General features: G+C 37.2%; 1 protein-coding gene across 9 annotated transcripts in view; it reads left to right on the top strand.

Annotated features, from left to right (window-relative positions):
* Gphn (gephyrin) overlaps nucleotides 1-13,558 on the top strand; it is a 380,642-nt gene that overhangs the window by 313,244 nt on the left and 53,840 nt on the right. For all 9 annotated transcript variants that reach the window (XM_070031737.1, XM_070031733.1, XM_070031738.1 and 6 more), the window contains 4 exons: nucleotides 2,310-2,365; nucleotides 5,282-5,401; nucleotides 11,602-11,660; nucleotides 12,619-12,772. In XM_070031737.1, the coding sequence (XP_069887838.1) occupies nucleotides 2,310-2,365; nucleotides 5,282-5,401; nucleotides 11,602-11,660; nucleotides 12,619-12,772 (389 nt within the window). The remainder of the gene's footprint in view (nucleotides 1-2,309; nucleotides 2,366-5,281; nucleotides 5,402-11,601; nucleotides 11,661-12,618; nucleotides 12,773-13,558) is intronic.

Here is a 13,558-nt window from a genome sequence, read left to right as displayed (position 1 = left end):
CATGTATGCACAATATTGATGGCAACCTTGAGGTCATTTGGGGAAAGGGGGAAGAACTAGAGAAAAGACTTGAATAGCAAACTATTTCAAAAGATAAATAAAGCCGGTACAGAGCTCATAATCTAGTTGAAATGGTTAAATACATACATTTATTTATTTTACATTTATTAAATACATACATATATTTTTAGTTTTTTGCAAGGTATTATAAGTCCAAGGCAGTTTGCAAACTTCGCTCCCAAGTATTGTTGAAATTTCAGACTTATTTATCTCCTCTTTTAATAAGAACTCATCATTAACAATGAGCTAGATACTGTGGTAGACAAAATGACATAATCTACATTGCATATTAAAGCAGTTTCTCTAAACATTCTTTTTTAAAAAAAAAAAAAGTGTTGGAGTTTAAACTCAGGGGCCTTGTGACTGGTAGGCATATACTCTTACCACTTGAACCCCAACTCAGCCTAAACATTCTTACGATGGAAATGCAGATTCAGGTTTCAAAGAAAATGTACTTGTATCAGCATAAAATACATAGAATAATAGCAGATATAGAACTTTTGTGTTCGTTATTTGTACATACAAAAGAATCTTTGGAACTATGCTTATTCACTTATTGAATATTCTGAGTATGTCACATATTGTATATTTATTTAACACATGCTATATGGTAAATGCTAGGGACTCCTTTGAAGCAAGTAAACAATTAACTGCAAATACATTTGGAAGCCAGGCTACACTGGAGCAGATTACACTTGAGGGGAGGCAAATCCAACAGGACTTTATTAAAAGTCATGAGCTCAGTCCTAAAACCTAAGATGTCTTTAATCTGAAGACACTGATAAGGAAAGTACACCACAAGTAGAGGAAGTAGCATGTCACAGACCCAATTTCTAGTGCCGTAGTTGCCCGAAGGTACCAAGATAAGACATCTTGGTACCTTTGGGCAATACGGCACTAGAAATTCTTGGTACCTTCGGGCAACTACAGCACTAGAAATTAAGAATAGTTAGATAGAATATAAGATGTAAACAACACATAAAGAGCTAGGCATCAGTAGCTCACACCTGTAATTCTAGCTACTCAAAAAGCTGACATCTGAGGATCATGGTTCAGATCCAGCCCAGGAAAGAAAGTCCATGAGACTCTTATCTCCAATGAGCCACCAAAAAGCTGGAAGTACAACTGTGGCTGAAATAGTAAAGTACCAGCCTGGAACACAAAAACTCAAGGACAGCACATAGGCCAAGGGAAAGGGAGAAATGTAATGTGTTTTTGCTTCTATATTCCAGTTCGGAAACAGCATTGTTTCTGATGTATTGTGGTGCCAGCTGTGTGGCTCTAACTCGGCGTCTTATATTCTAGCTAGGCTATTTCACTCACATCTAGTTCTCTACCACTTGAGTACCAGTTCTGACTTTTGGCTGGTTAATTGAAGGTATTATGGATTTGTCAGTTTGGCCTGGCTTCAAGCCATGATCCTCATACTCAGCCTCCTGAATAGCTAGGACTACAGCATGAGTGACTGGCACTCAGCTGATCTATTATTTTTTTAAGTGTTTTGACTGTGCTGGGTATTTAAAGCCTGGACTTTAGCACTGCCTATCCCACTAACCAAAACTTGTTTGAGATGCTTTTCTGAGTTGCTTATTGTGTAATTCATTTTTCAACTATACAATGAAGAACTGATCATATGTTCTTCCTACTTCAATTGAGTATCATGAAGACAGACAGGAAGAAGTCTGTAGAAAAGTGGAAACACAGAGACATGCATAGTGGTATATGCACAAACATATTAATGGCTGTGTACTCACATATTACAAATACATGCACTAGGATATGGTAATATTTAGGATAGGCAAAAAGAATATCCTACTAGAAAAGCACAAGTGTGAAAATTATGGAGTAACCGGAAATCTACCTGCAGTGTCACCAAGAAAGCACACAATTATCAACACCTGTACTGTACTGGAGTTATTGGATACTAAATATCAAACAGTATCAGCGATTGTCTAGTCCAGGAATTCCAAACAATATCTCACCTTTCTGAAAACTTGCCAAGTAATTGGAGTAAAATTTTTGAAACCCAGTACCACCTAACCACTATTACGGCCAAAGCATTCCCTATTGGTAAGACAGGATTTCTGCTTTAAAGTATTTTGGTATTTATTTTGCCATGGAGATATTTAGTGTGTTTCTCAAATTAAAAAATTCCTGGTTCAAAAAAAATTTTTGAAACCCAATATTAGGTCCTTGTTCTTCAACAGGTCCATAGTGATGCTTATACTTGGCTCTGTTTTATATTATAGCTGCTGATGGCCCAGGAGATCGTTTCATCATTGGGGAATCCCAAGCTGGTGAACAGGTGAGATTTATAAGCCCCAAAGAAACTGAAGATTTCTACATCATATACTTTGAGCTTGAAATTCTAAATTTTTGTCACCATAGTTATAGTAATGTTATAGAAGGATTACTTAGAAGCCTGTTAATGAATGGATAGTTCTCCTGAGAACCAAAAGAATCATTTCTTAATTTAAAGAACCTATGTTGAACTAGGCACTGGTGGCTTACTCCTGTAATCCTAGCTACTCAGGAGGCTGAGATCTGAGGATCACAGTTCAAAGCCAGCCCAGTCAGGAAAGTCCATGAGACTCTTAGCTCCAATAAACCACTAGAAATTGGGAAGTAGCACTATGGTTCAAGCGGTAGAGCTCTAGCCTTGAGCTGAACTGCTGAGGGACAGTGCCCAGACCCAGAGTTTAAACCCCATGACTGACAAAAAAAAAAGACCCTGGAAGTGGCGCTGTGGCTCAAGCGGTAGAGCGCTCGCCTTGAGCTGAAGAGGGCAAGGACAGTGCCCAAAGCCCAGAGTTCAAGCCCCATGACCGACAAAAACAAAAAAAATTTTTTTTAATGGTTACTTTAAAAAAAAAGACCCTATATTGATTAATATATGGCAAAATGTTGCCACAGACATGCCTCAGGATAGTAACTCTGTTAAAATATTTTTCTGGGTCACATGTGATGGTAATCCCAGCTACTGAGAAGGCAGAGATAGGAGGATTATAATTCCAGCCCAGCAAAAGTTAATGAGACTCTATCTCAGAAACAAGCTGGTCATGGTGGTTCTTGCCTGAAATTCCAGCTGTGAGAGAGTGGACCTAAGATGATAACCAAATAAGACTGGCCTAGGCAAAAAAAATCACAGGAACAAAAAAACTTAAGGCATGATTCAAGTGGTAGAACACCAACATAACAAGCAAAACACCCTAACTTCAATCCCTAGTGCCACCAAATAAAATGACAATTTAATGTAAAATAAAATATAAAATAAATAATAGGTTAACTATTAACTTTAACAAACTAAGGGAAATATTTCACAAATCATTTTAATGTATCATTTCAGTGGACTCCATTTACAGTGTGTATTGTCTACTTTTAAGTGGCTATATAAATGTTCTTATATATCCAGTATTTTTAACATTGAATTATCTGTAATGATAGCTGATCAGAACCCTTTGCCTGCCATTTAGAATGTATTATCAAAAAAAAGCCAACTTATCAAAAATCATTACAGTAGGTAGGCCCAGGGGCTCATGCCAGTAGGACCAACTGTTTGGGAAACAGATCAGGACAATCATAATTCAACGCCATGCAGCAAAAGAAGTTAGAAGTTAGCAAGACCTCCCCTCCCTATCTTAATCAGTAAGTTAGGTATTGTGGTACATTCATGCTATGCCAGAAGCATAAATAAGAATAATTAGTTCATGCTAGACCAGGCAAAAAATGGGAGACACTAACTAAAGCAAAAAGGGCTGGAAGCATGGCTCAATCATAGGGCACCTGCCCACCAAGTCCTAAATTCATACTCCTAGGACTATGAGGGTGGCAGGAGGACTAGGAGGAGGAAGAAAGGAGAAGAAAGGCAAGAGTAGGGCAAAGAAGAAAGGAAGGCAAGAAGGAAAGAAAAAGTGACTAGGTGGGTATATGTGCCCTGTGCCTATAGTCCTCACTACTCAGGAAGCTGAGATCTGAGGATTGCAATTCAAAGCCAGCCCAGTCATGAAAGTCCATGAGATTCTTATCCCCAATTAACTGTGAAAACATTGGAAGTAGAATTGTGGTTCAAGTGGAACAATGCCTTGAGAAAACAAGCTTTGTGTTCAAGCCTCAGGTACGTACACACACACACACACACACACACACACACACACACACACACACACACACACACACACACACACACACACACACACACACACACACACACACACACACACACACACACACACACACACACACACACACACACACACACACCACACACACACACACACACACACACACACACACACACTCTGACCAATTTCCCCATATAAGCAATAGTTCAATAGTATTAAGTAATTCATGACTTAACATTTTTAATATTTAGTAGACATCTTTGAAAATGTGTCTTCTATGAGGAAATTAATACTGTATTGGATTTTTCTTGTAGGGAGAATTTGAAACATTCCTTTTACCAGCTCTAAATTATGGTCCTAACAAGTGACTCTTCTGAGGCCCGACCAAATTTACTACATGAATCTTACATAAATATGTTTTCTTCATTGTAGAAGTTAACAGGGTAGATCCTGTCTCATATATCATCTGTACAAGAACATTGATTATGAATATCTTCTTTTTCAATTTCAAAATTAGTGTTTAATCCATGTCATTATAAAACCAGTTTACTTTTTAATGCTTTAATTACATTTGTTAGACATTTGTTACTAATGGATCATTGACCTAATACGTTTTTTAAAGATTTTCAAGAGCAGTAATTAAGATAACTTTTCTAGTTTGCTTTTTTTAAACAGAATTTTAGCTAATAAAATGCTGATTTTATCAAACTTCAAAACATCAGTAAATTACATAAAATACTGTTTCTATATTTGTCACTCACAATATCCTATGTTCTACCATTTTTCCTAACATACTCCTAAATCACTTTACATAAGAAAATTTATATTATTTTAGTGAAGGGCAAGTAGGGTAAATAAAAGTGACAGTTCATCAAAACAAGGCACTTGGAAAGACATCTGATAACTCATTTTCTTACAAACAAAATCAGCTTAAATCAAATTGACACCTCTTGGGTGTGATTACACCTAATTATCAGTTAGTGTCTATTACATTAGGCCAGAATGAGTAAAACCATAAGATTCTTTCCTTGTTTACAAAACTGCTACAACCCCTCCAGATACAGGAATAATCAACTGTTTCTTTTGTGTTTTTCTTCCAGCCAACTCAGACAGTAATGCCAGGACAAGTCATGCGTGTTACAACAGGTGCTCCAATCCCCTGCGGTGCTGATGCAGTAGTGCAAGTGGAAGATACTGAACTTATCAGGGAATCAGATGATGTATGTCACCACCAGGTTCCTATGGCAGTATTGCAAGTCCATGATTTCCACAGTGTTTATGAGATGACCTGAGGTGTTTTTTTTTTTTTAATTATGTTTGGGTCTTATGTTACCATAATATGTAAGAAATATGTGGGTAAATAAGAAATTGCATTAGACTTGAAAAATCATTTGTCACAGGAAGAAGGGTTTGGGGGCTGTTATCATAATGGAATTTGAAACATGTTTAACACAGAAATTCCTGTGTAAACAAAGAAACTACCTCACAACAGAAAAACAATATTAATAATTATATATCTTCTAGCTGAGAAGTTTGTTACTGACACTAGCTTTTTATAAAGTATGAAGGTTAGCTGGGCACTGGTGGCTCCTACTTGTAATCCTAGCTACTCAGGAGGCTGAGATCTGAAGATCGAGGTTCAAAGCCAGCCCAGGCAGGAAAGTCCATGAGACTTTTATCTCCAATAAACTACTCAGAAAAAGCTGAAAGTGGTGCTGTAGCTCAAGGGGTGGAGCATTATCCTTGAGCTCAGAGAGGCTCAGACACAGTGCCCAGGCCCAGAGTTCAAGCCCTGGAACCAGAAGGAAAAAGATAGATAGATAGATAGATAGATAGATAGATAGATAGATAGATAGATAGATAGATAGATAGATAGAGATAGATAGATAGATAGATAGATAGATAGATAGATAGATAGATAGATAGATAGATAGATAGTTGGTTAAATCAGAATTTAATAGACAAGAATCCCAAGAATTTAATAGACAAGAATCAAAGTACAGGGGCTGGGAAGGTGGCTCAGTGGTAGAACACTTGCCTTGCATGCCTGAGGCCCTGGGTTCAATTCCTCAGCACCACATAAGCAAAAAGAAAAAAGCCAGAAGTGGCTCTGTGGCTCAAGTGGTAGAGCGCTAGCCTTGAGCTGAAGAGCTGAGGGACAGCGCCCAGGCCCAAAGTTCAGGCCCCACAACCGCACCCAAAAAAAAAAAAGAATCAAAGTACATTTTGCCAGATTTTTTTTTGAACATCATGTTATAGCCAGATATTTCAACTAAGTGACCCTTTCACCTCTGATTGGTGCCACTAAATTACAACTTGGAAATGATACATTTAAAATAGTCCCTGCTCCATTGTTTCAAATAAAGGATTCTGGGGTCTTTTGAACTTTTTTTTTTTTTTTTTTTTGTCTATTGTGGGGCTTAAACTCTGGGCCTGGGCACTGTCCCTGTGCTCTTCAGCTCAAAGCGAGTGCTCTACCACTTGAGCCACAGCGCAACTTCTGGTTTTCTAGTGGTTTCCTGCCTGGGCTGGCTTTGAATCTCAATCCTCAGATCTCAGCCTCCTGAGTAGCTAGGATTAAAGGCATGAGCCACGGCGCCCAGCTCTTTTGGACTTTTAAGTAAGCCTTTTTTCTCACTGAACCTAGTGGCAATGGTTGAAACCAGAATATCAGCACAAATAAAAATAGGAAAAGGTACTGATAACTCATGCCTGTAATCCTAGCTGTGCAAGGCTGAGAAAAGGATTGCAGTTCAAAGCCAATCTGGGCACACATACAAGACCCTTTCATAACCAGTAGCTAAGTATGTGGTACACACCTGTCATACTTAGTTCATATAGATTAAGAACAGGAGTAAAACAGAAAAATCTGAGACTCCATCTCAATGGAAAAAAATGGGTATAGTGATATGCACCTTTTATCCTAGCTGCATTGGAAAGCCTAAAATCACTGATTACTGGTGCAGGTGTATACTGGAACAGGCAGCTAGAAACTTTCTCAAAAATAACTAATGTTGGATAGGGACATGGTTCAAGTGGTCATAGCATTCCTGCCTAGCAAGTGTAAGAGTGTGAGTCCAAACCCCTATATCATCAAAAACGAGGAGGAGGAGGAGAAAAAGGAGGAAGAAGATAGTGAACTGAAATTTTAATAACTGGAACTTTTACTTAGCTTTGGGAAAAGTTTAAAGTATTTTACATTTTTAAATTGAGGGTAAAATAATATGTATAATCTTAGGTTGGGAAGGTCATAAAATTTGTCCATGCCGTGAGACAACCAGTCTTTTTGGTCTGGACATTTTCTTTTTAATGACCTTCTCACATGTAGGGCTTATAAAATTCAAATCTTGGCATACAGATCACACTGCCTGCTGCTATAACTGTCCAAGCAGAGATTTGCTGGCATAAAGGAAGCCAGCAAAGCATTGAAATCGAGAACACACACATCCTTAGACTGCCAGATGACAAGACACAATGTCACAATATTAGTCACAGCCTATAAATGTAAAGTTGATTATAGCAGTTGGTCTTTTTTTAATATTTTTTATTGTGAAAACATTGTACAGAGGAGTTACAATTACATGAGCAAGGTAATGAGTACATTTCTTATCAAGCATTGTTGCCTCCTCCTTTGTTTTTCCCCTACCATCCCTTCCCTCCCATCTCCACAAGTAAACTCCCCTCCACACCTAAATTGTAAAGTTTGTTTTTTGACTTAGCATCTTGTACATCTCATTGTTGCAGTGGGTAACCTGTATCCCTGTTTAACCCTTCCACTCCCCAAATTATACCAACATCAAATAAAGTGAAATACCGTGGGAGAGGGACATACAAAGCAACAAAAAAATCACATGGTACCTTATAAATATGTTAGAAACAATAGAAAGAAAGAAAAAAACCATTTGTGTCCTTATCTTGGGATTCATTTCGCTTAACATTATCTTATCTGACCTTTTCTGCTTGTCTCAGACATATACTATTTACTGCAAATAAGGGAAACCATGAGACTTACGTTTCTTTGGGCCTGGCTTACTTCACTTATTTTTCCAAGTCTTTCCCATTTCCTAACAAATGGGGCAATGTCATCCTTTCTGATGGAGGCATAGAATTCCATTGTGTATATATACCACATTTTCTTGATCCATTCATCTACTGAGGGACATCTGGGTTGGTTCCATATGTTAGCTATGGTTAATAATGCTGCAATAAGCATAGTTGTGATGGTAGCTTTACTATGGTATTGTTTGTGATCATTAGGGTAAATGCCCAAAAGTGGGATTGCTGAGTCATAGGGGAACTCTATGTGGAGTCTTTTGAGGAACCTCTATAGTACTTTTCAAAGTGGTTGAACAAGTTCACACTCCCACCAAAAATGCAGTAGGGTTCCCTTCTGTCCACATCCCCTCCAGCATCTGTTATTAGAGTTCTTGATTTTAGCCATTCTAACTGGGATGAGGTGGTATCTCCATGTTTTGATTTGAGCATTTCTTCCTATGTCTATTGGCCATCCTTCTTTTTTTTTTTTTTTTTTTTTTTTTTTTTGTCCAGTCATAGGGCCTGAACTCGGGGCCTGGTCGCTGTCCCTCAGCTCTTCAGCTCAAGGCTAGCGCTCTACCACTTGAGCCACAGCGCCACTCCCGGCTTTTTTCTTTTTGCTTATGTGGTGCTGAGGAATCGAACCCAGGGCCTCAGGCATGCAAGGCAAGCGCTCTACCACTGAGCCACCTTCCCAGCCCCATTGGCCATCCTTCTTTCTTCTTCAGAGAAGTTTCTCTGTAAGTCTTTAGCCCACTTACTTACTGGGCAGTTGTTTCTTTGAGGATTTGTTGTTGGGAATTTAATTTTTTGAGTTCCAAGTATATTTTAGGTATGTGACCCTTGTCCATTGTATGGCTAGTGAAGATCTTCTCCCAATCCATGCATGGGCTTTCTGTTGATCTATTGATCTATGTCCTTTGCCATGCAGAAGCTCTGCAACTTCATGCAATCCCATTTGTCCAACCTTTCTTTGATTTGTTGTGTTTCTGGGTCTCTATTAAGAAAATTTCAGCCTGTGCCAAGGAAACCTAGGGTTTCTCCTATTCCATCCTGTAATGTTTTCAGGGTGTCTGCTCTGACTTCAAGGTCTTTGATCCATTTGGAGTTGATTCTGGTACAGGGTGATATATAAGGATCTAGCTTTAGTTTTCTACAAGTGATTAACCACTTTTGCCAGCACCATTTACTGAAGAGGCTGTTTTTCTTCCATTCTATTTTTTTAGCTCCCTTGTCGAAGATTAGATGACTATAGGTCTGTGGGTTCATTTCTGGGTTTTCAATTCTATTCCATTGGTCCTGAGGTCTCTTCTTGTGCCAGTACCAAGCTGTTTTGATTACTATGACTTTGTAGTAGAGTTTGAAATTTGGTATTGATATTCCTACAGCACTGTTCTTTCTTTTAAGGATTGTTTTTGCTATTCGGGGGTCTTTTGTTGTTCATATGAATTTTTGGATTGCCTCTTCTATTTTCTTGACGAATGAAGTTGGAACATTTATAGGTATCGCATTGACTTTGTAGATAGCCTTGGGAAGTATTGCCATTTTCACAATGTTGATCCTTCCAAGGCAGGAGCATGGGAGGTTTTGTCACTTTCTAAGTTTTGTTTTAATTTCCTTTTTCAGGTTTTTAAAGTTTTCATCAAAGAGGTCCTCCACTTCTTTGGTTAATTCCTAGGTATTTTACTTTTTGTGGGGCTATTACAAATGGAGTTGCTTTCCTGATTTCAGCCATGCTTTTCTCATTGTTGGCATACAGAAAAGCCATTGATTTTTGAGGGTTAATTTTATACCCTGCTACTTTGCCAAAGTTTTGAATCAGCTTGAGTAATTTGGGAGTGGAGTCCGTGGAATTCTTTTTTTCTTTTCTTTTTTTTTTTTTTGTTTTGGGTCCGGTCGTGGGGCCTGAACTCTGGGCCTGGGTGCTGTCCCTCAGCTCTTCAGCTCAAGGCTAGCACTCTACCACTTGAGCCACAGCGCCACTTCTGGCTTTTTTCTTATGTGGTGTTGAGGAATAGAACCCAGGGCCTTGAGCATGCAAGGCAAGTGCTCTACCACTGAGCCACCTTCCCAGCCCCTCGTGGAATTCTTTAAATACAAGATCATGTCATCTGCAAAGAGGGAGAGTTTTACTTCATCTTTCCCTATTTGGATCTCCTTTATGTTTGCATCTTGTCTTATTGCTGTAGCTAGGCATTCTAATACTAAATTGAAGAGAAGTGGAGAGAGTGGACATCCTTGTCTCACTCTTGAGTTTAGAGGAAATGGCTTTAGTTTTTCACCATTAAGTATATAATGCGAGCTGTAGGTTTGTCATATACAGCCTTTATTGTATTGAGGAATGTTCCATGGATTCCTAGTTTTTCCAGAGCCTTCATCATAAAGGGGTATTGGATCTTGTCAAATGCTTTTTCTGCATCTATTGAGATAACCATGTGGTTCTTATCCTTGCTCTTGTCGATGTGATGAATTATATTAATTGATTTGCATATATTGAACTAGCTTTGTGTCCCTGAAATGAATCCTGTTTGATCGTGTTTTTTGATTTTTTAGATGAATTGTTGAAGTCGATTGGCCCAAATTTTGTTGAGGAATTTTTCATCGATGTTCATCAAAGAAATAGGTCTATAGTTCTCTTTCTATGATGAGTCCCTGGCTGGTTTTGTGATGAGGGTTAAGATGGCTTCATAGAAAGAGCTCGGTAGTGAACTTTCTCTTTCAATTTCCTTGAAGAGTTGGAGGAGTATTGGTGTGAGTTCTGCTTTGAAGGCCTTGTGGAATTCTGCTGTAAATCCATCTGGTCCTGGGCTTTTCTTAGATGGGAAGAATCTTATTGCTGTTTCTATTTCAATGCTTGATTTGGGCCTGTTAAGTTGGTTTAACTCATCTTGGTTTAGTTATTGTAGTTAGTCTATAGAAACCTACTACCAGATATACTGTAAAAACTACCCTGAAATTTCTGAGGAATTTGGGAACCCTGACATGGTATTGAATCCATGATTCATGGGAACAGAAGAGAAAGGTTATCTTCATGAAACTTTATTTTATCTATTAGGGTAGGCATATGTGTGTGCATATATATGTGTATGTATATATGCATATATATGCATATTTACATACACATATATCACTTAATATTGCTTACAAAGTAAGATTCTGCATTTGAACTAATACATTTTTGAATCATGAAAGTTAAAGAAAATATTGGTTGATTGGTTTATTAACATCAAATCTAATTTTTTAGTTAGCAAGTTGTTTTCTGTTTGTTTATATTTTTATATATTCTGAGTTTATGTGGTGATAAAAGTACTTAAAAAGCTAAATTCTGTTCATCAAAAATTCTATTAGATTGCATTTGAAATTATATGATCTTCTCATTTTGTAGGGCACTGAAGAACTTGAGGTACGAATTCTGGTGCAGGCTCGTCCAGGCCAAGATATCAGGTAAGTTCATTACACAGCCATGTATAGCTTTTGTAACTACATGATCATAAACTCAGGTCAATTGACTCAGGTCAATTAGCCATTTGCTTTCAAGTGTTAAAAACAAGAAGCACCATGAAATTTCAGAATTTTATATCCCATATCTGCCCTGTTTACTTTTTAATGAAAAGTAATGATGTAGATGAAAAGTAAAAAAAAACACATGAGAAAAAGTAAAGTCATAAGCTCAAATAACCAACATGTCCCTTTAGATGATCCAGATTTACCCTCCACCCCTAGATTATCCATAAATTGGTATTAACACAGAGGATTCTAGAATCAAATATTGACTATTCTTAATAGTAAAATAATCTGCTATTCCTTATATACAAAGATGAGGCTACTTTTTTGCTATAATAGTGCATATACTTCCATTTTCTTTTACAATAGGACACGTTTAATATCATTACTAATGATTTGCCTAAAATCCCTTTGTAACAAATTGTGTTTCTCCATCCCTGTGGTAGCAGACTGAAGTGCATGTACCCAAGGCTTCAGTTAAATAATCTAAATAGAAATTACCAGTATAACAATAATTTCATTGGCACTATTACATTTCCCACAAAGCTAACCAGTTATGGATGTCACTAAGTATCTTTGCTTTGTGTCACACGAGGTTTGAAATTGGTATTTTTAACTATAATGCAGTATATCAAAATCTTTAAAGTAATTTTCAAACATGAAGTAACATATTCCTGTTTAGAAATAATAGATACATAAAAATCTTCTGTCTTCTGTAGTTTGATACCTTCTTAAGTTACAAACACTTATTTTAGAACCTTCTCAATGTTTTTATTCCTGCTTCATCTTTATTATTTTTCTCCCCTTGAATGTGCCTTTCCTAATACTGAAGTTTACCTCAGAGTTGAGAAAATGTTATTTTCAGACATACTATTAATGATTCTGCCTTGTCTTTCAGACCTATTGGCCATGATATTAAAAGAGGGGAATGTGTTTTGGCCAAAGGAACCCACATGGGTCCCTCAGAGATTGGTCTCCTGGCAACTGTGGGTGTCACAGAGGTTGAAGTTAATAAGTTTCCAGTGGTTGCAGTCATGTCAACAGGGAATGAGGTAATATACACACACACACACACACACACACACATACACACACACACAAAATGTGTGTGTGTGTGTGTATGTATATATATATATATATATAAACTATGTATATATAGTAAAAACTGGGAGAGAAGGCTTACAAGATAAAGGCATTTTTGTCCTCTTATTTTGTAAAGTTATGGATCTTACCAGTGGTATTACATTTTTATAATTAAGGAATAATAATTTGGCCTCAGAATAGTTAAAGACAAGATAAGAAGGAAAAACTATAGATGACACATTAAGAAATGTTCCCTTCCTTTTCTTAAGATGAAATATTATAGCCAATGACTTTTCAACCCAGTCAGTACGTATAAACAAAAAAAATTGGCTGTAAACTTCAGATATCAAGCTGTGGAAATATAATATTTATTTTAGTCTATTAAGACAATGACTATCTTTATTGCCTAAGGGATGGACCAACTGCATAAGTAGTAAATCAGTAAGTCAAGATACCATATATAGCCCTTATTTTTGTTAAAAGTGCTATAATCCATAATCTATTATCACCAAAAAGGGTTGATAATTATTTTGTTGTTGATAAAGTCTTTGATTTATATTGTTTGCCATTCTTCCCCTACTCTTACCAAAATTAGCTCTAGCTATGACTTTCTGGTGATATACTTTAATGTTACTGAATGAAATGTTTATTGTTTACCTCTGTATTAGGCATTATACACTAATGATAAAAAGAAATAATTCTCTTTCTCCTTGAAGTTCTATAATCAGAAAACAAGATACCCTCCTCCCCAATAC

This window comes from Dipodomys merriami, unplaced genomic scaffold (genome assembly GCF_024711535.1).
Source record: "Dipodomys merriami isolate MVZ:Mamm:240054 unplaced genomic scaffold, mDipMer1.0.p SCAF_1, whole genome shotgun sequence".
Classification (NCBI taxonomy): Eukaryota; Metazoa; Chordata; class Mammalia; order Rodentia; family Heteromyidae; genus Dipodomys; species Dipodomys merriami.
The sequence above is the reverse complement of the archived record's forward strand: the minus strand, read 5'-3'. Positions and strand labels throughout refer to the sequence as shown.